At 42.3% G+C, this 23,602-nt stretch overlaps 1 protein-coding gene across 2 annotated transcripts in view; it reads right to left on the reverse strand.

Annotated features, from left to right (window-relative positions):
• The window catches only part of GCLC (glutamate-cysteine ligase catalytic subunit), a 29,274-nt gene extending 16,263 nt beyond the window's left edge, over positions 1-13,011 (reverse strand). Inside the window, exons 1-4 of one of the 2 annotated variants that reach the window (XM_035109790.3) lie at positions 12,418-13,011; positions 3,933-4,045; positions 2,302-2,484; positions 1,688-1,801 (exon numbers count right to left, since the gene is read on the reverse strand). In XM_035109790.3, the coding sequence (XP_034965681.1) occupies positions 1,688-1,801; positions 2,302-2,484; positions 3,933-4,045; positions 12,418-12,567 (560 nt within the window). In that variant the 5' untranslated portion in view covers positions 12,568-13,011. Of the gene's footprint in view, positions 1-1,687; positions 1,802-2,301; positions 2,485-3,932; positions 4,046-5,773; positions 5,950-12,417 lie in introns of those variants that run through there. The other variant, XM_035109793.3, reaches the window with a different exon arrangement.
• Between the last annotated feature and the right edge of the window lie 10,591 nt (positions 13,012-23,602).

Below are 23,602 nucleotides of genomic sequence, written 5' to 3' on the forward strand. Positions count from 1 at the left end.
TATTTTCAGAAAGGGTAACCAATTTATACCAGCTGCTATTCACGATGGAATATTGGGCGTGGGCTAGCACTATAAAATACTGGTTGGGTTGTCATTTCCATTGCCAGCCTTCGAGTCTGATTTCTGACTTACTTAAGGACTCTTATAAATCCAGATGGTTCCACCTCTTACATAGAAAAATCAGACGTATTGGTATTGACTTGGAACTCTTGTATAATTCAAGTGAGGAATACAATTATTGTAACATTAAAATCAGATTAAGGGACACTGAAGAACAAAATATCGAGATAGCTGTAAATACAATTTGCTCCCCCAAGTTTTATGGTTTAAATACAACAGATAACAGGGTGACTTATATTTCAAAATTAGCCCGACTGAATGTTTTCCCCTCAGCTTTTGTCAAGGGCAGATATTTAAACATCCCCAGAAACGATAGACATTGCGGATGTTTTTTTGAACGTGCCAGACACAGTAGAACATATTCTTTTCTACTGTCCATGGTACAACCAGCTACACAAACATGTGCTTTCCCTCTTTTTTGGGTAGTCTAACATCACGGCACCATGAAAATATCAGATTCTATCTGTCTGACATTAACCTGGAAGTAACTGCAAGGGTGGCTAAGTTTTTGTCAACAGTGGTGAATGGCACTATTTAGCGGGAAGAAACTCCCACGAAAATCCTCATTATGACATATTTTCACATGGCTGTTTATTTGTATATATTTTAAAATTTTAGGTATGGATGTTTTATGATGGCCTATATTTGTAATGCCTAACAAATGTTTAGCAAAGTAGTAAGTAGTCATTGTTATTCTACTACAACGACGACAGAAAGCTGTAAGAGAAAGCCAGGGGAGCAGAATTTATTTATCTTCACTATAATCTAATGTTCTGCTGCTGCCACAGTCGCCAGGAGGCAGCAAGCCGTCAGGGTCTTCACGCACACACACCTCCAGGGCCGTCTTAAGTATATTTGGTGACCTGGCGCGACGGATCCCTCCGGCGCCCCCACCCTGCCCCGTTTCCCAGCGCGGTGGGCGGCGGAGCTGCATGGCGGGCGGGCAGGCGCAGCGCACAGCTCCGCGACGGGCAGGCGAGCGCAGCTCCGCGGAGAGCGGGCGGGTGCAGCTGTGCGGCGCCCCCCCCTGGCGGGCGGGCGCCCTACGCCACCCAGCCTGGCCATAGGGCCAGCCCTGCACACCTCTGCACAGCCTCAGCCAGTTTATAAATAGAGAAATTCCGAGGAGGAGAAAGGGTTGTGTAAGTCTCAACTACCTGCTCCTAATGTAAGGAACATTCATGAGATGTCAATAAAACTGTACCAGACCGAGTGAAGAAATTTAAACCTGAAGGAGTTTATAAGTATCAATGTGTGTACACTTTATCCGGGTGGTATTCAGAAAAAAGCAGTTCCATTTGGGATGGACACCTGGTTGCTCAATGGTGCTTCTTCTCACGCACCTTTCCCTGCATGCCACCCTCAAATCTGCTCCAGAACTGTTTTAGGAGGCACACAGGAAAAATAAGTTCTGGTGTGCACCCAGAAGGAGGGCAGTATGCAGCTTGTGTTCAAAAGCACTACATCCTCTGGCAAGTTTTGCTTTCCACCCAAAAGGGAAATACTATTCTATGACTTGCACATCCAGAGAGAAAAGACAACTCTCTTAATTCCGAAATATACTCACCTAAACCTGGGATGTTTGTTAATGGCTTCGTCCGGGAAGAAGAGAGACTTGGAGGCTCCTGTCTCAACTGGGGTAGGCACACACTCCGGTATCGTAAATCCTGGACAGCCCAATCTACACATTTCAAAGCAAATCGTGAAAGGCTTTTAAAAAGTAATCAAAAACATATACAAGCTGGAAATTACTACAAACACATCAGAACAAAACTAAAAGGAAAGTAACTTAAAAGATAAAATACTTCTGGGGTGGGCACAACTTCCTCACATGGACAGAAGTGGAAATAGGTACAGGTACTCTGTATAAATACACTAATCTCCAGATTAGGAAACAGATAGAGGGCTTGACGAAAGCTCTATTAGATAAGTCTCCAGTTATAAGACATCCTCCTTCTGTGCAAAGAGTTCGGAGGAAGAGGCAATAGGTTTCCAGGCTTGCAAGAAACCCTGGAGGAGGACAGAAGAAGCAGGGGGAATGCCTGCTATTCCTGGGCTTCTCAAAGTGACAGCGTGTCTCAGGCGGCTGGGAGTCTCTCACCAGGTGGCAAGGCACACTCAGCCCTGGTGGGCAGCATGCTTAACGCTGTTTCAGCCCATATTAGAAGGATAGAGACAAACCTTGGAAATGATGTCACAGTGCAAACAGCTTCGTTTTGTTTCAGCACAGAAGCAGCCTCCAGGCGTCGCTTTCTCATGTTGTCTTGCACAGTGTTAAATTCGGACATTGTCCCTCCATAGGGTTGCCCAGGGGTCCCCTCAATCATATAGCTTCCATATTCTGGCCTCCACAGAGTTGGATGGCTGTGACGGAAGCAAGGATTTGAAATCTTTTTGACCAATGGCAAGGACAGCATACAACTGTGACTGTAAGTCAGTGCCGGCCAAACCTGGCCCTCCCACTGTTTTGGGACTACAATTCCCATCATCCCTGACCACTGGTCCTGTTAGCTAGGGATGATGGGAGTTGTAGTCCAAAAACAGCTGGAGGGCCAGGTTTGACTACCACTGCTGTAAGTCTATTATTATTATTATTATTATTATTATTATTATTATTATTATTATTATTATACCGCTTTATAATTTTAAGATATCTCAAATCAGTTTACAGCACATTTGAAACATCAAATAAAACAATCCAAAATAAAACCTTTCTGAAGAAAGTCAAATATAAAGCATACAGTCAAAGCCAACATAAATTAACAGGAAACTTAAATATTATCTTAAAAGATTTCAAAATAAAACATTACAATGGTCAACTACAGAATACATATATAACACAAACAAAGTTAACCAAAAAAAAAACCTTAAAATTTTTTTGGGGGGGAAACATTGCTAAATGAAGTCAGGTATAAAGGGCGAATATAAGAACGAATGCTTAACTTGGAATCATGTCTTTTCTGCCATAGGCTTATGATCCTGCTCTGCTGGATCAGTTTGCCCAGAGTGGACTAAGTCTACCTTAGGATTATAAAACCATCATCTTTATGAGAAAGAGAATTTTGGCCATCTACCATGAAGCAGATATCTAAGCTGGGCATCAAATGGCTCCTTAGACCAGGGTTACGGTTGCCAAAACGGAATGCCTAGTTGCCATTTGGGGCCAGACAGCTCGAAAGTCATATTTTTCAATATAACTTTTTGGTTCCTGAAATCCATTCAGGCTGTGCAGATAAAATGTCATGGATAGAATTCTACAGGACGTGTTGTTAAGTGTGTGAAAACAGTGAAGATACAATGATCCCCAGGCATGCACCTCGAGATGGCGAAGACACCAGGCATGGCCATGTCTGGGCACCTCCACTTGGTCGCAAGTGGCCGATAGCCAGGTGCAAAATGCGCCTGGTGAATTTTGAATGCTGCTGTGAAGGTTCTTTCTACATGGGATGAGATGTCTCTAATATTCTGGGTTTAACGCCTGCTACCACCTAGCAAGGCCCAGGAGCATGCGACAAACATTTGTAGGGTCACATTCTCTGTGTTGCATGTCCCGTCTTCCTGGCTGCGAAACCAGCCTATTGGGTGTTCCAATCACCCGAACTGAGAAATACTGCTCAGAGACATCAGCATTAACAGTGTTCTGGCATGCAAAATGACAACCTATTCAAAGTTGACCACTTTGATAAACGCTAGTTGTCACGTGGCAAACAAAATACAAACCACGTTCTGCTCACTGCTTGGATACTGACTTAGAAAAATCACCTGAACTTCAGGAAATAAGTGAACCAATACTAAGGACAGTTGGTACTTACTTTGGGTTTGCTCTTTCCCCTTTCTCTTGCAAAGTATGAAGAACGTCTCCTCCAGTTAGGGACAACTGCGCCCTCTTGTTTTTATGGTCAAATACTACCAGCATGTATTCCACCTGATGTGCAAAACAAGAACACACAACATTTTAGCACACTAGATGAATACGACAAGCTAGCCATCATTTGTAAACACATCGACAGTTTCATGGCAATGCTCTGTAGGTAGGAAATCTCAGGTGTTTTATTGAACTTTCATGATCACAAATAAGATTACAAACCTGCAAATCCCTAAAGTCACAAGTGACAATACTCAGCAGCTGTCATTGTAGTTTTTCAGCATCCTCAAGATGGTTTCAATGGGGGGGGGGGAATCCGCCCATGAGAATTTCCCTCCCAGGGGAACTAATCTGCTGTCTTCCATTCCCTTGTTTGTGAAAATTCAATTTGGCACTAATGCTATTCCTTTCAGATTATTGTTTCTTTCAAAAACACACCAGAGAGAGCCTGAGAGTTGCTTCCTCATAGATGCACTAGCCTGTTACATAATCACACGGCTAAGGGAAAAGACTCATTTTAATCCCTGACGTGCTTTTACTGGTGTGAGACACACAACTGAAAATATATACATATATATACATATGCATGCATATATATATATATATATATATATATATATATATATATATACACATACACATACATACATACATACACACACACACACACACACACACACACACACACACACACATTGTATGGTAGTACAGTGGTACCTCGGGTTAAGAACTTAATTCATTCCAGAGGTCCGTTCTTAACTTGAAACTGTTATTAACCTGCGGTATGCTTTTGCTAATGGGGCCTCCTGCTGCCGCAGCGCTGCTGACACACGATTTCCATTCTTATCCTGGGGCAAAGTTTTCAACCTGGAGCAACTAATTCCTGGTTAGCAGAGTTTGTAACCCAAAGCGTCTGTAACCCGAAGCGTCTGTAACCAAAGGTACCACTGTACAAGCGATTCTGTATGTGCCATAGGTATTTCTGTTGACCATTTCCGCTCTATTTGTACCAGAGCAATGTGCCCTAATCAGTGTCATGTGGCCTGATATAACTAAAGGATGTGCAACACATACCACAAACCAGGAAGCGGGGTTTAGATTTACTATAGAGAACTAAACCTAGAGATTACAGTATTTTGTACACAACTAAAGGAAAAAAATGTGATAGATTATAGAGAACAAAGTGTGCTTTTCTTTGAACAGTGAACCGCAAAGCAGGGCAATACTATAAAAACAGACGATGTTTATTATGGTTAAACCTCTAATAAACAAAAGGGATTCTTAACTGTACTGTTTATGCATGCTTTTGTAGAATTTTATTATGCCTCAATTTGTTTTCCTTTGTGGGTTCACGAAAGGGGGGAGGGAGGCCTCTTCCTACTTCACTTTTCAAACATGTGATTCAATTTACAAATATGTGATTCAATTTGCTAACATTGAAGTCCTAAACTGAGGTTTTTTAATTTGAAACAAATTCTCAGCCAAATGGGATTTAGTCACTATCCATGAGCTACATATTGCAGACACAAATATACACAATGCAGAAATGAGAAATACTGGGAAAATAACCTAAAACGTCTAATTCAAGGAATTTGCATTTTAGAAAAATTCTGACAAGTGAGGAATCTCAGGCATTATGTGACCCAAGCAAGCTGTGATAGAGGCATCCGTTAAAGAATGACTGCACCAGTACAGAGTACATTTGTCTCTTCCCAGCCACAGTGAGTAGATGCAATCCTATAACAAGTTTCCCTGTCTGTCAGTGACAGACCAGACAAAGAAACTCACCAAGCGATGGCACTTGTTTGTCCGGTCTGTTTCTATGTGTTACAGCAGGGATAAGAAAATTCTTCTTCTTTGCCGATCACTTGTAGCTGAGTAAGATTGTCTTCCATAAATACGATTTATGAAACTACCTGCTAGTGGTATCAGTGGCATCCCTGTGGCAAATTCAGTATGAAGTACTGCTTTGTCCAACTGAAAACACAGTACACCTTTCCAAAACAAGAGTCCTTGATAATTAACTGTACACTAAGCTTTCCAAACTTCCTGCATCTTCGTAAGCATGGCAACTGTGGTAGTAAGAGACTGAACTCCTAAATACTGTTTAGCTATACTTTGAGTCTGCTGGTAAGGCTGCTGGCAAATTCTCAGATTCTGCCATAACTGTGTTCAGGGAACAAACTTAGTGACTTTTATTGGGGGGGGGGGAGTGGGTGTGTAGGGAAATAATATTAGAGACACGTGAAAATTAGTTGCATGCATTAACATTATTTTTCCAGTCATCTGCATATATGTATTTGTTCCGTCCAGAATATTAGACACACAACTGCAGGTACAAAATAAATCCCAAACAACAACCAAAACCAACTAATAGAAAGCAAAGGCTGCAAAATCCTGTACACAATCAGGTTATTAAATCCTTGGTCTAAGACTGTGATACTAGAGACACTGCACAGATTTCAGTGCTACTTGTTTCTGAGTCAAGAGCCGTAAGACTGAGCTTCAAATGTGTGTATGCTGTAGGATACCAACTGAGAACAGCACGATGCTTTGGAAGTTATTGCATTATATAAGCTTTGTCACAATGAGTTTTGAAAGAAGCAACAGGGAAGGCTTTGAGAAATATGGAAATAAATATGTGAACATAATAGTCCATCAGGATTTCCATAGCACACTGTGATCAGGGTTAGAAACCGAGATATAAAACTTAGGAGCCAAATGCCATGTGCAGTTATTTTTCAAACATAAAAGAAAAACAACCGTTTTTGCCCATGTATAAGACTAAGTTATTTTCTTAAAATATTGTGCTAAAAACTTACGAGTCGTTTTATACACAGATAGTGGAGAGGGGGGACGGGCTATTGATGGGTGTCATGAGCAGGATATTGTCCGTGGCGTATTTGTGGGTGATTGGTGGGTGCTGCAAGGTCCACTGGCTATTGGCTGCTGCGGCAACTGGGTGGGCAATTGGTGTCTTCTCCAATATGCATGCGATTGGCTGCTGCGTTCCTGCGGGTGAGCGATTTTCAGCAAAACACCCCCCCCCAATAAAAGCTCAACACCTCTGGGCAATCTCCCCCCATTTTCTCTATTTTGAGTCTTATACACGGAAAAGTTCGGTCATCTTTCCTGAGGTTTTAGGAGGTCTGTTCATAATACAGTTTGGGTGTGATCAAAAGGGAGGTTTCTTGCTCTCTCCTGTCTAGAGAAAGTACATCATGGGCTTCTCACTGCCCGTTGAGAGCATTTCCCCCTTGCTCAGAGGAAGCACCTAAACACACACAGATATGCACGAACATCAAAGCCTGCAAATTTGTGTCTCTTGGGCTCAATCCCACCAAACACCCATGCTGCACAACTCCTATTGAACTCATTAGGGCTCTTCCATAGGCTGGCAAATAACCATGACAAGAACAAAAGCTTCTTTGTGGAGAAATACAGTCATGTTTCTCCCTTCCCTTGGCCAAAGGAGTGGGCAATGCAGTAAGTTTACCACACAACCTCAGGCCGTGCGCACGTTACTGTATTAGAACAGCAAAGGTTGTTTACTGCTGTGTTTCATATCGCATTTGCACATCGCTGTCCACACCAGAACGGTTTCATGTGTGTTCAACGTCTCCTGCTGCCTCTCCACACCAGTGGGCAAGAGAGTGGATGTCCGCATATGGCTTATGTTTTGAAATCAGATCAAAACTGGTTTGGGGGGGAAATGAATCCAAATGCAGCATTACTCAAGAAACTATGGGATAAAGCTGAATTGTGACTAATATCTTGCCTACATGGCTTCACAAATTAGTGGCAGGAGATCACTGGGTGCAGAGTAAATGGGAGCCCCCCCCCCCCACAGCCTCAGTTTGCAGACTAGAAGGATGCTCCCAGGCAGGATGTCAAGAGTAGGAGCCGAAACCCCTTTCTTTGCACCAAAGTAGAATAATATGAAATATCTTCTCCAAGGCAGAAGAACAAATGTCTCATTATCCTCTTCTTTCAGTTGTCTACTGAGGTCTTTTCTTTCGGTAAACAAACACCTCTGACGAAAGTAAAAGTGGTACAGGAGAAGTAAATGTTTGAGACCAAGGGAGCAGAGGAATATAATTAAATAGTTGTTTTTCAAAAGCAATAGAAAATTTATGGGGGGAATCAAATCAGCATTTAAAAAATTATACTTTCTTTTCTAAGCTTGACATAAGATTTCAAGAAAATGTTTCTAAAATTGGAAAAGGAAAATGCAAGGCATAGACAACATTACAGAAAGATGTTGTCTATGTATCTTTACTTGGACAATAGAACATTAATTGCTAACCTTTTCATAAAACTTGTCTTTTAATACTCTCAGGTTAAGTTTCCCGTTATAAGTCACTTAATTTGAAATTATTTATTCACCTGCTCCATGAAGCAGGGATGCACATTTTTCTAATTACTAGTTTTAAGATTTTTATATGTGTATTGCATTTTAGTATTATTTTAATGATGTGTGCACCCCTAATTTGGGACCACTTGGTGACGGGCAGGTTACAAAACACCGTGCATAATGTTTAAAAGCAAATACTTCTTTAAATAAATGCATATAACATACAGCTTCAAGTTAGTTGCCTTTTTTCAGAACCAGAAGAAAGTGTAAGAACCTTTAAATTAATTTTAAAAAGCTGTGACTCATTTGAAGTGCCACTCCAGGACCAAATTAGCCTGGAGGCAAAAACTCTTACTGAATTCAGTAGGATTTGACATACTCAGCTATGGCGGAGATGTGTGCTTGTTTCTTTTTCAGATTTACGGTTCTGCAAATTAAAGTTGGCCTTAAGGTACTTGTTATTTTAAAAATAATGGATCTTACTTCTGAGTAAAAAATGTGTAAGACTGGAAAGAACAGAGCCTAGTGCAGAACGCTGCAAGGGATTGAACTTGATGGCGCTCATGCTCCTTTCCAACTCCACAATTCTATGATTAAACTTTTAACAAACAATTTAGTGTGCTGGACACAGCATTAATATGTAGTGCACAACAGACACACACAGCCTATGCTAAATTAAACACTACTGTTCTACAATTGTAAACGTCAACAAAATACAGACATTACAAACCACCAAGAGAAAACAAGAGTATCCAATATGATTTGTTGTCAAGCAGAGATGCACAGATCTAACCAAACAAAGATCTGTTTCTTCTGGTTAATTTTTATACCATAAAACCAGCTATAGGACAAGATTAAACTTTTACTTTGATAGTACAGTACTGAATATAGCTGTCTTTCCCCTGATGAGAAGTTAAGAGTGTACATGACATATACATACATTGTATGCAGTGTAGATAACAATGTGATATGTAACTTTTCAACTTTTAATAGGGATTCGGCTCATTAGTATACAAAATAAGCTTCAAGAAACCATGCAATTATGTGGTCTTGGGTATTAGATTTTGGGTGACGTCCAAAGCTCAGTTGTAGAGCAAATGCTTTGCATTTAATAGGTTGAATCTCTGGCATCTTCAGGTAGGACTGGGAAAAATCCCTTCAGTCTAAAAACCTTGAGAGCTGCTGTCAAATGTAATACTGGGCTGGATGAACCAACGGTCTCACTCAGTTTAAGATGTTCCTAATCTTCATGAACGTTAAGCCTCTAAGAATGAAGCAAACCTTGGATATTCTTACAAAAATCTTTTACACAAGCCTCAAGTGAAGATGGGAGAGGCCAAAAGTAGCTCCTAAATATCTTCCCTTCTGGTGAGTTAAATTACTTGTAAATATCTCATCCTCCACTTAGGAACATGTTACATTAGTTTGATTTTTTTCAATATATAAAAAGCAATTAACAAAAGAGTCTTGAATGTTTTTTTCAACATAACAGCTTTCCGTGGGCAATCATCTTCAATTTTTATAAGATACCATGGCCCTAGGCAGCGCAAGTCTGGAGATGCCTTATGAAATCCACAATGTGTGGAGCAATTATCACAGGCATGTCTGTTATAAAGTTGCATGGCAATTCCTCCCATTAATTTAAATTCTTTAGCACGCTTATAAGAACTGCAAAGAAAGTGATGCCTTTCATAAACAACCTCCACATCCAAAGTGCCCAATACAAAATAGGCTGCAAAGATTAAAACTTGTCTCACACTGCACATTTTCTTCTACCTTCCTCAGATACAAATACTCAGTTGGCTTGCAAATGAAAAAACAAACAAACAGGTTGGAACCTCTGAGGATGAAAAGTGCCATAAGAAAACACTGCATATGTTCTCAACCAGCTCAACATACCAGATGCAGTAGAAAAGAAGCACATTGAATATTTATTATGGGGGGGGCACCTCTTAGGCACAATCAACTTGAGTCTTTGGTGTTCAAATTCTTGCAACTTATTTTGCAACCAAGTTGGGAGACTAGACAGTGAAGTTCGTTGTGTCTAAGAGCACCTGACAAATTCATACAGTGGTCCCTCGACTTACGGATTTAATCCGTTCCAAATGCACATTCGTAGGTCGAAAAGTTTGTAAGTAAAAAAAAAGCCCTTTCCCATAAGAATGCATTGGAAACGGAAAAATTCGTAAGTTGAGTTAACCGCATCTAAAATTCGTAAGTCGAGAAAACCCCATATAAACTGCAACGGTTTTCCTTTCAGGTGTCGAAAAAAACGTAAGCGTGTGGCCATTCCCCCCCCCCATTCGTAACTCGAAATTTTGTAAGCTGAGTACTTCATAAGTCGAGGGACCACTGTATTAGAAATGTGCTGGGCTCAATGAAGCACACTTTTGCACACCAGGAGGTTCTCCCCCAAATGCAAATCCTTGCTCAGTTGTCTGCTAAATCACCCTGGCCTACAGTAACCTTTGCAAGTTATGCTTTTCACACTTCTGTATCTCAAGTATAACGCTTTCCCACCCTTCACTTTCACTTCAAGGCTATTTAAGGATTTATAATATACAAAACCCGCCTCTCATTATCAGGTCACGCCATCATTGTATTTATTTCTCTTACACGATTTACGTGCCACCCTTCAACAGTGTTAGAAGGGCAATTTTCAAGAACTGCTGCTGCTTCCAAGATATACTCCAGCATCCTCTGGGCCAGCAACTCAGAAGCTGTACTTGGGGCGACCACATTGCAGCATCCCAAAGACAATACCTAGAAGTGAAATCCATGCCCAGTCCAGCCCAGTGTGTATAAAGGTTTGGTTTACATATGACATTCATGTACTTTCTGAACGTTACGTATGTATATGGTGGGGCTTCAATGTACAATGATCTTAAGGCAGACCCAAAGAGTAAACTAGGAATGCTGTGCATGGCGTGCAGAGAAAGGACTTGAAACTCCTCGCGATATGACTTTCGTTTCTGCTGCCTGAATTTCAAGCATTACTTGTGCCAAAACACAAGAGCAGCTTTGACATCATACACTTTGGAAGAGGTCTATCGGTTACACTCACCTCAATTTCTAGAAAAGGTTAATGAACAAAATTCTAGAAATCATAATATTGAAAACTCTTTCTACTACCGGCCAAAACCGTTTTTGGTTGATAACAGAAACATGGAATGACCCAAGATAGTGTGGGGAAACCTGTCATTATCTCTCTCCCCACCTCACCTCATTCATAACACTGGGTGGTATTAACTGCTGTAGCAAATATAGGCAAGCACTACTTCAATCATTTTCTCCGGATGAAAGGAGAGCACAGTGACACTGGTGTAAATGAACAGATTTCACACTTACAACCACCTATGATATCATGGCCCTTCTGATAGGACTAGCATATACAAACCCATTAATTAGTAAACAAGCACCATGCCTACTGAATAGTCACAATGTGGGAAGAACCAGGCACAAAGCAATCTGTTACATGCACAAGGGAAGCTGAAGGGCATTTTCATAAGTGATGCTACACAAGCCTTTTACACCACTTCTGAAACCGATTGTGAAAGACACAAGCTTTAAATCGGACATGCTTGTGGCTTTCCAAGGTGACACAGGTTTCACACTGCAAAAAAATGGTCCCGGTTGAGTGTGAACCAGCAGCATTGGGGGTGCAAGGGAACCCATGTGCGCGTGTGTTATTGGTTTGCTTTCCTTTTTATGATGTATATTGTGCTTTTTCATGTCCTGAACCGTCCTGAGATCCAAGGGCAGCAAACAAATTTAACAAATAACAGCAATAACAACAACCAAAACAACCCCCCTCCCCAGCAAACCCCGTAGACGTCCAGGAAACTCGCTCCCCATGCAACATGTGCACCGTGCAGGGTGCTGGGCGAGGGCAGGGCCGCCAGCGGCCTACCTCCCAAGGCTGTTGTGTTGAATGAAGTTGAAGCAGCAGCAAAAGCGCGCCATGGTGGGTGGACGAAAGAAAGAAAAGGAAAAAAAGGAGAGGAGAGGAGGAGGAGGAGGAGAGGAAGGCAGCTTCTTGGATCCGGTCTCCAGCTCCCTCTCCCCGGCCCTCACTCACCTCGTCGCCCCACTTGAGCACGTCCTTGTGCCTCTCGCCCACCGCCCGGTAGATGTGCAGGAACTGGAGGATGCCGTGTTTGCGCACGTGCTCCGCGTGGCGCTGCGTCTTCTCCCAGCTCAGCGGGGAGCCCTGCGACAGGAGCCCCATGGCCCCCCCGGGGGAGCGGCGCAAGGGCGCACGGGGAAAGGGAGAGAAAAAGCCGGCCGGGCAGCGCCAAGGAGAAAAGCTACCTCCAGGAGGCGGCAGCGGCGCCGGCAGGAAGGAGAAGGATCCTCCGCCGGTGGCCAAACAGGAGGAAGAGATCGGCGGCGGCGGCGGCTGTTGCTACTTCTCTCTCCCTCCCCGCCGCGCCTCTTTCCCCGCGAGGCTCCCGGAGGGGAAGCGCCTGTGCCGGCTGCGGACGAAGCGAGAGAGGCCAGCTGCGCGGCTCTGTGTGTGTGATGCAGGGAGGGGGTGGTCGTGCTGGTGACCGTCCCGGCAGCAGTGGGGCACGTGATCAGGGGGAAGGGGAAGGAGGTTGCTCTGTGCGCGCGCGCCTGTGTTTGCGTGCGTGAAATGTGCGCGCGCGCGCCCTCTCTCCCCGGCGCGCGCGGGCGGGCGGGCGGGCGCAGGGAGGGAGGGAGGCGAGGCAGGCGCAGCAGGAGGAAAGGAGCGCAGCAGGAGACCGTCGGGGGCGGTGACTCAGCACTTTCTCCGCCGCCTCTGCTCAGTACGCGCTCCCCCCTAAAAGAAAAATCGAAATTGCATGACTGTTTCCCTTCTCCCTCCCACCCCTTCTAGCCCCCTGCAAAGAAGGAAGGATTGATATAATGCTTTGTTGATATACGGTAATAATAATAATAATAATAATAATAATAATAATAATAATAATAATAATAATAATAATTTGTACCCACTCTGCGCAGCTTCCAGCATTTGCAAAAACATAGCAAAACATTAAACCTTAAAAAGCTTTCAGATGTCTCCTGAAAGATATATAATGGCAAGATATACAGTATAATCCTTGACATCTGATGGGAGGGCATTCCACAGGGTGGGCGCCACTACACATACAGACTGGATATTATAACTAAAAGCCTGTGGGTCGTCGTCGTCGTTGTTGTCGTCATCGACAGGATCCCCAGAGCTCTTTGTGAGCAGGGATTCCTTGCTAGCCCACTCTGGGAATTGTAGCTCCGGGAGGGCAGTGCAACTCTGAGGATCGTTAACGCGCTCCCAAAATTCTCTGGAAGAAGCCGTGACTGTTTAAAGTGATGCCATAAAATGTCCCCAAAGGGCTATATGTGAGGCAGCATAAAATAGCAGTGTATGGTGTGCATGGGGTGGGAGAGGCCAGCTGGGTTTTTTTGCGGGGGGGGGGAGCCTCCAGAGGATGCTATTAAGTGTGTGCCACTGCCACACAGGGTCTTTGACCTGGGTGAAAAAAGCCTAGTTTCACCCCTGCATGTGGCCTTGGTAAGATGACTAGTAGTGAGTGCACTTAGCCTTCCTGAGACAAAGGTTCAGATCTCACCCAGAAAAAAATATTGTTTCGACAAGTAGCCAAAGGAGAAGTGCTAGGACACAAGGACAAAAAATTTTTTAAATAAAAAATCAGATAGACTGGTAGCAACAGCCTCCAGTGGTTCACTCCTGAGGGCACTGAACTGAATAAGCTGGGGGTGGGGTGGGGGTTGAGCCCTACCAGAGGAATGGGAGTGAAAAAAAAGACCCTTATCTTTTGTACGGAGTTTGTAAAAAACAGAATAAATAAGAAGTATCTGAAGAAGTGTACATGCACACCAGGGTGGGTCATAAAAAACTTTTTTGGGAAAATGTTTCCTCCTGTGATCTTATATCAGGCGTATGGTATAAACATAGTCAAATTTCAAATTTGGGACAAATCGGTTAATATTTAGACCCTGCTCCTACAGATTGAAATTTTGCCTCACTACGAGTGATGAAAACATAGGGATTTGACTCATTTATTCTCAGTATGTTAAATTGTGAACTAATAAGCATAAATTTTAGGTTTTATGTAGAGCAATAATAGTTGCATACTATTATTTTCTGCAATATTTATTTATTTAAGATAAAACATGCTGATAATTTACATGAAAAACCAATGGTTTTGAACAAATTATATGGAACAATTAAGCAAACGGTGTACTAAACAAGTAAACATAAACAATAAACAATAAAACACCACTCATATTATGTGTTGCGTCAAAACATCACATTATACTTAATTACTTAGGTATAAATTGTACTAAATGCTTGCACGAAAGCTCATATGAATGACAAACTTAGTTGGTCTCTAAGGTGCTACTGGAAGAATTTTTTTTTGTTGTTTTTTCAACTACATCAGACCAACACGGCTACCTACCTGTAACTATTTGTAAAAAACCAGTCATTATCAGGGGCAAAAGGAGAGCTCCTTTGGGGATTCAAACCCACAAGGCAAACACCACAGAACAGTTCCCTAACCCTAAGCAGCAGACAGCAAACAGATACATCATGGGGCATTTGTCTCGCCGCTGCCCCAACATCCGGTCTCAGATGCCAGGAGCAGATGCCAGGAGCAGGAGAAGGTCTGGGTGTGTGTGTGTGTGGAATGGCTCATGCTTTACACACTGCAGTTCCCAGAATCAAATCTAGTGTACAACCCCACACTTAGCAAAGAGGGGAAGGTATCCCCTCCCGTGTCCACTTGAACCCATTACGAGGAACACCGCTGGCAGATCTTCAATATAGGATTATGCATTATCTGTCTACCTTTAAAGCATTTGTAAAAAAATAAATAAATGGTACTGTACAAGAATTTCCTCATACAAATGAAATTACAACAGTGCAATGATAGATCAGTGACGAAACGGCAGCAATGATAAGCTGCTGGCTATTGGAGAAAGGACGTCAGGGAAAGGGACAAGGCAGAAAGTTACAGAGCAAATTGTATATCCAGCCAACTAAAAAATCAGAACAACCACCACAACGTTAATGTCAGAAACTAATAAGACTTGGAAAAGTTAGGCCGGCGGGGATCATGCTGCACGGTAGTTATTTTTATTCGCATATGCCATGGGCCGCTTGCTGGGTGGAGTAAAAACATGTACTTTGTACCTTTACATAAATGGAGGCCGCTTGCTGGGTGGAGTAAAAACATGTACTTTGTACCTTTACATAAATGGAAACGCGTGCTATTTTGTTTTTACATGTGCGCTTTGAAGATAATGTTGCAGAGCTGGGGCGTAATGGCAGGCCCATGAAGATACAGTGAACTAAAAACGTGTGCCTACCCCTCGGGGAAAATGAGGTGACTCCCAGGAAAGCAAGTTAAGGATTGCAGTCGAAATATCTCTGACTTCCACACCTTTTCTCAGGAGAGAGCACTGTGACAAAGCAAGCCTGCACTTGACCCTCAGCGCACAAAGGTGATTATGTGGCAGTTACGCAACTCCTAGTATCTTGGGACACAAAAAAAGGCCGTGTCATTCTGACTGAAGAAATGTCATGATTGCTCAGCTATAGAGTGAAGCAACTGATGATTTGGCACTTTCCCAGCTCTTGTGACAGCACTCAGAACAATTTTTTTCTTGTATCAGGATTCCTGAGCTATGGCCTTAATTGTAAATGATACTAGAACATAATTAAGGGCCAGCACTACCAGTAGGTAAAGCAAAACAGGCTGCCTCAGGTAGTAGATTTTGGGGTACTGTTGAACGGCAGTGAATGGACAGAGGAAAAGGACTGTCTTCCTTCCTTCCTTCCTTCCTTCCTTCCTTCCTTCCTTCCTTCCTTCCTTCCATTACCTTCCCTTCCTCTTCCCTTCCTCTTTCCTTTCCTTTCCTTCTTTTGAATACATTTTATTAGAATTTATATAGAGAAATACAAAGTTTAATACCATTTTTTTTGTCCAAAACTAAAACATTGATCTGAATAAAATAAAATAAAAACAGAGAAAAAGAGAGAAAAAGAAAAGCAGGAAATATATATATATAGAGAGAGAAGAAATAGAAAAGATTAAAAAGAGTGAAAAATAAAGTTCAGAAATTAAACAACTTCCATTTCTTAATCTGACTGCTGTATTTAAACAATACTGTATTCAATTCAACCACTCCAGTACAACTGCCTTCAAAGCCACTTTCTATAAACCACCCTCAAATCCAAGTTTCATTATTTCTTTTTCTTTTTCATGCAAAAAGTCTATGGGAGGTTTCCAATCTTCCATAAATGCTAACAATGACTCTTCTCTGATTAAACATGTCAGTTTCGCCATCTCAGAGCTAAGTCCGTTAATTTTAACACCCATTCTTCCATTGTTGGTACCTAGTGATTAGCTCTTCCATCTTTGTGCATCTCCAGGCCATCTTTCATAAAATTCTGCTTTCCTTCACTTCCCTATGCAAGGTAAGGTTGCATCCAGATACGGTAGACAGGAGATAAGTTGGGATCTCCTGGTAAGATCTCTGGGTGCTTTTTCAGGAGTTCAGCAAAGCTTCCTGCTTCCCAATGCCTTAGCCCAGGCATCCCCAAACTGTGGCCATCCAGATGTTTTGGCCTACAACTCCCATGATCCCTAGCTAACAGGACCAGTGGTCAGGGATGATGGAAATTGTAGTCCAAAACATCTGGAGGGCCGAAGTTTGGGGATGCCTGCCTTAGCCATAGGCACAACAAAACAACTTCCCCCTCCTAAATTAGACTACTTAATTTAAGAAAGCTGAAAACAAATTCCTAGGCTTAGGATATGTTTAGAAGCATTCAGGTTGTGTGTTGTTTTTTAATTATTCTAACGGGATGATTCTTGTATCTGGCTCTGGTTGGTGGATAGGGGGTTTCTCATAAAATACAAAGTAGATCCAGCCATAATTCTCAGATTCCCAGCTTTCATTAAAAAAAAGAAAATTGTAAGTTTCTAATGTTTGTAGATATGAGACAAAATGTACAGACACCATTTTTCCTCATTTTTCGGTGAGAAATTAGCTGTTTCCCTCCTTTCAGTGTTGTTAGTTTGCTCCCTTCCCTGGAAAAAAAAATCCCCTCTCCTAGAAAAATTCCTGTGGATGCCTATGGTTGCCTCAATGCATGTTGACTCTGTGTTTGCTGAAAAGTGACTCCAATGATTTCAAGCTGTTTCTAGTTGAAAGAGGCCATCTTCATGGGGAAATGTGTGGATAAAATGTAATATATTAATTTGGGGTGTGCTTTCCTTTACACCAGGGGTCAGCAAACTTTTTCAGAAGGGGGCCAGTCCACTGTCCCTCAGACCTTGTGGGGGGACCGGACTATATTTTGAAGAAAAAAATGAACGAATTCCTATGCCCCACAAGTAACCCAGAGATGCATTTTAAATAAAAGCACACATTCTACTCATGTAACAACACATTGATTCCCGGACCGTCCGCGGGCCGGATTGAGAAGGCAATTGGGACGGATCCAGCCCCCGGGCCTTAGTTTGCCTACCCATGCTTTACACTAATCAGGATGTGTGATTTATTATTAATATTAGCCCTCCCCCCAAGGACCAAAAAGGTTTTGGCTGTGATTGACATCTTTTCTGGAAGGCTATCATCATGACTTACTGGAGGATTCCATTCAGTTTTCAGTCACAACCGGTACATTGTTTCTCCTTCCTTACCCAAAGAGAGAAGCATTTTTTCCGCCAGACTCATCAGCACACAATATACCTCCCTAAGAGCATATTGCTTGCAATAATTGCACCACTGAAATGTTTGGGCAATGGAAGAATTTGTGTAAATGCCATGTCTCCTCCCCTGCCCCCGGTGTTAAAAAAACAGCAGCAGCAGCAGCAGCAACATGGCAAATGCCACTTCTGGTATGGATCTGATTTGTCATGAAATTAATTCTTTTTCACAAGTTGCATACAACTTTCACTCAGCGCTTCAGAAGATAATATTACACACATAGCTGTGCTAAGGAAAGGGTATTCTGAGGACATGGAATGCCCATGTCTGTTGCACTCAGATGGGTGTTTTATTGTGAAATTGGTGCTTGTATGTGCAAGGTTTTTCCCCGGCATCAAAACCACATAATTTGCATGAAAATAGCAGCCCGTATTTCCCTTCCCCCAGATTTAATTTAGATTTACTGCTTTCCTTTCCATGGAAAATCCATTAAAAAAAAAAGTTGTCAATCATCCATTTGGGATTATCTGACCCATTTGCAATGCTACACCCCAGACTGGAAGCATTCATACAAAGCAGTATGAGAAGAATTGAGGGTGTACAGACCCAATTGGAGATGAATTTGTTCTGGATGCAGAGCCTCTCCCTCACAGCTGATTCATCACGGGTGACTCAGTTCTAATCTGACTGCAATTTAATATCCGGGCTAGGTAACATCCTGCATCACTATCTTGAGGTCATCTTTTTTATATATGCAGCCTAAATACTAATGGCAAACTTTTTCATGACACAGCCTAAGGGGTTTAAACTGAGTCTCAGAAATAAATGGCAAGAGCATAAACAGAGTGCATCTGCTTCCCCAATGACAAATCTCCGCTTGTGTTTACTAAGGTGATTCCACAATAGTAATTTCAATCCGAAATATAAACCCATTGGGTTGTATCCAGTGCTAATCTTGCTCAGAGCAGACCCACTGGCATTAATGAATGTGACTAACTAGGTTCATTCATTTTCTAGGGTAGAAACCTTCATTGTCAGCCAGCCACATGGAACACAGAATGACTGTTACTCCTTTACCACAATGTCAAGAACTGCCCCCCCCCCCAATCTAATGTCTTTAGCACCACCATATAGCAATCAGTCTCATGTTAAGGAAATCCAGTATTTTATGTGTTCCATTTCACCAGAGCCTAGAGCATTTCAGCAGAAGTTTTAACACACACAAACAAAGTTGCAAGGTCAAAATGAAAATACATGTCCCAGCATGTCTTTGAAGAAAGAAAGAAAAGAAATACTATCTTCCTAATTCCATCAGCTTTTAAACTGCTCCAGGAAACGCGTCAGAAAAACAATTTTTAAACAAACAGCTCACCACCCCATCTATTAAAATAAATGTGTGTAAAGAAATAAATAAGTATAAAACCACAACCCATTTATTTTACAAACAAGAGACTCACAGTGTGTCCACAGAAACTCACTCACATCAATAGTGAAAGAAGTAATAAAGAATCAGATGGCAAGACTGGCTGGGGAAGCTGTGCCCAAGAGCTTTGCTACTGTGTAAGTGTGGCCTTCAAGGAAACATCTCTGGGCATGCTCAGAACAGATGCATTGATTCCTGGCTCTACTAGAAAAGTTAATGTGGCTAGTTAATGTGATAGCCATCATGACAACATGGAGGGAGGGTGAGAACCAGGGCTAAGTAGCTCCATTAACATACAAATTTACTTCCACATTGTTTTTCCGCCTGGAGAGAAAGAGGGCTGGGACCTCCTTGCCATAGCAATACTTTTGGACTGAGATTGGCTGACTGGTGCATAGAACTGATTGGCCAGAGAATGAATGGGAGGGAAGGAAGGAGAAATGCTTCCCTGCGCCTTTCCAAGGATGTGTGGTACAGGAAAGAGCATGGCTTTGAGATTTGGGGGAACTTTTTTTTTTTAATTGCTTGACATTTCACTAGTTTACCAAATGGACCAGCCACTACAGGAGTAGGAGAAGCAAAGTGTGGAAACAACACGACAAACCTAAATAGTAGAATTCAGCGGTGTCACATTTTAAAGATATAGACTCAGTTAACAATATGTACTAATAACATGGCAGCGTCTCAGCTGCACGGGGCCCTGGTTCTGTGCAGACTGCACAAATCTGCCTCTGGGAAATGGATTCGATTTTTCTTGTTATGTTCCTTTTTGTCATGTGAGGTGCACTCAAGTACTGGAATGCTATTGAGTACAGTTAAGTAGTGTGGCTGTGTGGGGTATCCTTTCACTACACTTGCTGAATTATCCCCAAGAATAGGATATTTAAAAAAATATTCTTGAGCACATGATTGAAAAAGGGGCTTATTAGGAAAACCAAATTGTTGAACACAAGATTGAAAAAGAATTTATTAGAGGGTGAAAGGGAGGGGATCCGTCACATAAACAGGAGACTGCATATACCAGAGAGTACAATTACACAGCAGGGACGCGGGTGGCACTGTGGTCTAAACCACAGAGCCTAGGACTTGCAGATCAGAAGGTTGGCGGTTCAAATCCCCTCGACGGGGTGAGCTCCCGTTGTTCGGTCCCTGCTCCTGCCAACCTAGCAGTTCGAAAGCACGTCAAAGTGCAAGTAGATAAATAGAGACCGCTCTGGCGGGAAGGTAAACGGCGTTTCTGTGTGCTGCTCTGGTTCGTCAGAGGCGGCTTAGTCATGCTGGCCACATGACCTGGAAGCTGTATGCCAACTCCCTCGGCCAGTAAATCGAGATGAGCACTGCAACCCCAGAGTCGTCCGCGACTGGACCTAATGGTCAGGGATCCCTTTACCTTTACCTTTACAATTACACAGCTCAGGACAGTATAACTTCTTCCTCAATGGCTGGGCATTCAGATAGGGAACAGTGAAGGAATGTAGCCTGAGCAGAGGTGGAGATAATGGCAGCAGAACAAAACATGCATGGGGCACATGGGGGGGGGATGCCAAAGCAATTTTGGGTCTCCTTGCAGTACAAACACAAACATTTCTGAGTGGATATAGCATGTGGAGCTATACCCTCTTCCAACATTTTTAATTCAATGTTTTATTTCACAATATTAAAATCATATGTATATTTTACAGAGAAATAACCCTATAACTTGGAACCCTTAGGCTATGTGCATGATGGTGTCTTAACATGCTACATGGGCAAGATTTCCTTAAGATGAAACCACAAGGATTTTTGTTTTAAAAGAAGGGCGATTGAAAGGTGCTTGCTAACCATCTAATCCTGAGAAACAGTTTGGCTCGAGGTTATGCTAAATCAACACCCAGCCAGCTATGAAGCTCACTGGTTGGCTTTGGTCTGGTGACTGCCTAACCTAATGCAGAAAAATTTTACAAGGATAAAATAGGAGAACCACGTACATAGTGGTACGATATCAGTGAAACAAACAAGCAAATTGTGCTGTCTTCGTTGGAATAGTCACCATTTGAGAGCAACTTAATTCACCTGAAAAGATAGCTAGCATTTGAGCTCGTCATTCTACTGCAGACTATTGCTTTGCATCGACCCATTTGCAAGTGTGTAAATATTAGTAAAACCATATATAGTAAAACAATATACTGCCTTTGCCAATTCAACAGCAGCTTTTGACCCTATGGACAAAGGAAAACTAGGGAAGGTTTTGGAGTGCTTCGTCACACCCCTAGGTTTGCGTGAAGTCAGGGTGTGGTTGGGGAGCAAAAGGCAAGTTATGGTAGGTTTGCACAAAAACAGTGGCCATGTGAAAAGAGAGACACTGAGAGGGAAAATACAGTTGTTTGGAACAATGGGAGAGATCTGAATAAAGGGAGAAGGGAGAAACCTGGATGGGCCATTTTTTGTGGGGGGGGGGAGGTTTTAAACAAATGAATAATGGAGATAGCTACAACACAGAAGTCAACACCAAAAAGTGAACACGACAAAGACTTTCTGAACTCCCTTCTCGCTGTACAGTGCTCAGATCTCGTTTTAAGAGCTTTGGTCTTAAGGGTCTATTTATTTTAAAGATACAGTAGCAACCATTTGTTTTTGTGTGTTATGAATTGTTGGGAAATGTTCCTTGATACTCACACAGTTGTCTGTAAGTTTTATTAATATCCATACTGGTCTTGGTTTATATTTTATTGCTATTGTGTATTATGTGTTTGCTTCTGCTTGTTATGGGTTAAAGTACAAATGTATGATTCAAAGAAAGGCCAAAAAAAAAAAAGTCAGGTAGCAGCAGCATGCATTGTATTGCCAGGTGTGTCGAGAATGAGTGCTAACAAGGTGGCTTCTATCGTTTGCTGGCACCCATTCTAGGGGTGGAGACCAAACTCTGTATTTTCTTCTTGGTTCCCCCACCCAGTCCCACCCATGTTTTTGTTGTAAATTGATACAATGCAGCACTGCAGCAGTGCTTTCTTTTCTAGAAAATGCGGTACTTGTTCCCGTAAGTGCCACACGTTTTAACAACAAAAAAGAGGTGCTGTACTCTGTACCCTAGAAATGAACGATAAATTGCAAGAACTCAGGCCAAAAGAAGATGGATTTCAAAAAAATCTTCACAAGGTTTTATTGATGTGATGTGGAGTTTAAATGGGAATCAATCCCAATGTTGAAGGCAAATAAAGATAAATTCCAGTAAAAATCAGGACAAGGCCCTGTTTTGACTATTCTTCGTCAGCAAAGATTCACAGGTCAAAGTGTACCAAGAAGGCGATCAGCCTTCTTTATGGTCCAGCTCTCACTTCCATACATCACTACTGGGGAAACCATAGCTTTAACTATACGGACCTTTGTCGGCAAGGTGATGTCTCTGCCTTTTAAGATGCTGTCTAGGTTTGTCATTGCTTTTATCCCAAGAAACAGGTGTTTTTTAATTTCGTGACTGCTGTCACCATCTGCAGTGATCATGGAACGCAAGAAAGTAAAATCTCTCACCACTGTTAGGAGCTTCATAACATTCTCCTCCATTCCAAATCCGAAAGACATTTCTTTAATAGCGGCCTTCCAGATGGGTGCTTATTGTGATACAATGATGATGATGATGATGATTTAATAATAATAGATTATTTATACCCCACCCATCTGGCTGGGTTTCTCCAGCCCCTCTGGGCAGCTTCCAACAAAATATTAAAAATACAATAAAACATCAGACATTAAAAACTTCCCTAAACAGGGCTGCCTTCAGATGTCTTCTAAAAGTCAGATAGTTGTTTATTTCCTTGACACCTGATGGGAGGGCATTCCAGAGGGCAGGCGATTTGCCTGGTGCTCCTCATAAATGCAGCTTTTTTCCCCAGAGGGCACATGATGCTTTTGGCATCCAAATCCCAGCCCATAATCACTGCCTTATTTAATCCATATTCCCCTTCTCTGAGAAAATGCCAGTAAGTGTAAAAAGAAAATCAGTTTATCAGCGACCCCTTTTCACTGTTAAGCTCCCATTTGGAAACACCCATAAAAACCATAAACCACTTTAACAGAACCCAGCGCTGTTGACTTCTCTGGATGCAACTTCCCTGAGTGTGGCTGGGGGGACGGGACTTTCCTCTCGCCTCACTGGGGT

Source organism: Zootoca vivipara, chromosome 3 (genome assembly GCF_965207765.1).
Source record: "Zootoca vivipara chromosome 3, rZooViv2.hap1.1, whole genome shotgun sequence".
Lineage (NCBI taxonomy): Eukaryota > Metazoa > Chordata > Lepidosauria > Squamata > Lacertidae > Zootoca > Zootoca vivipara.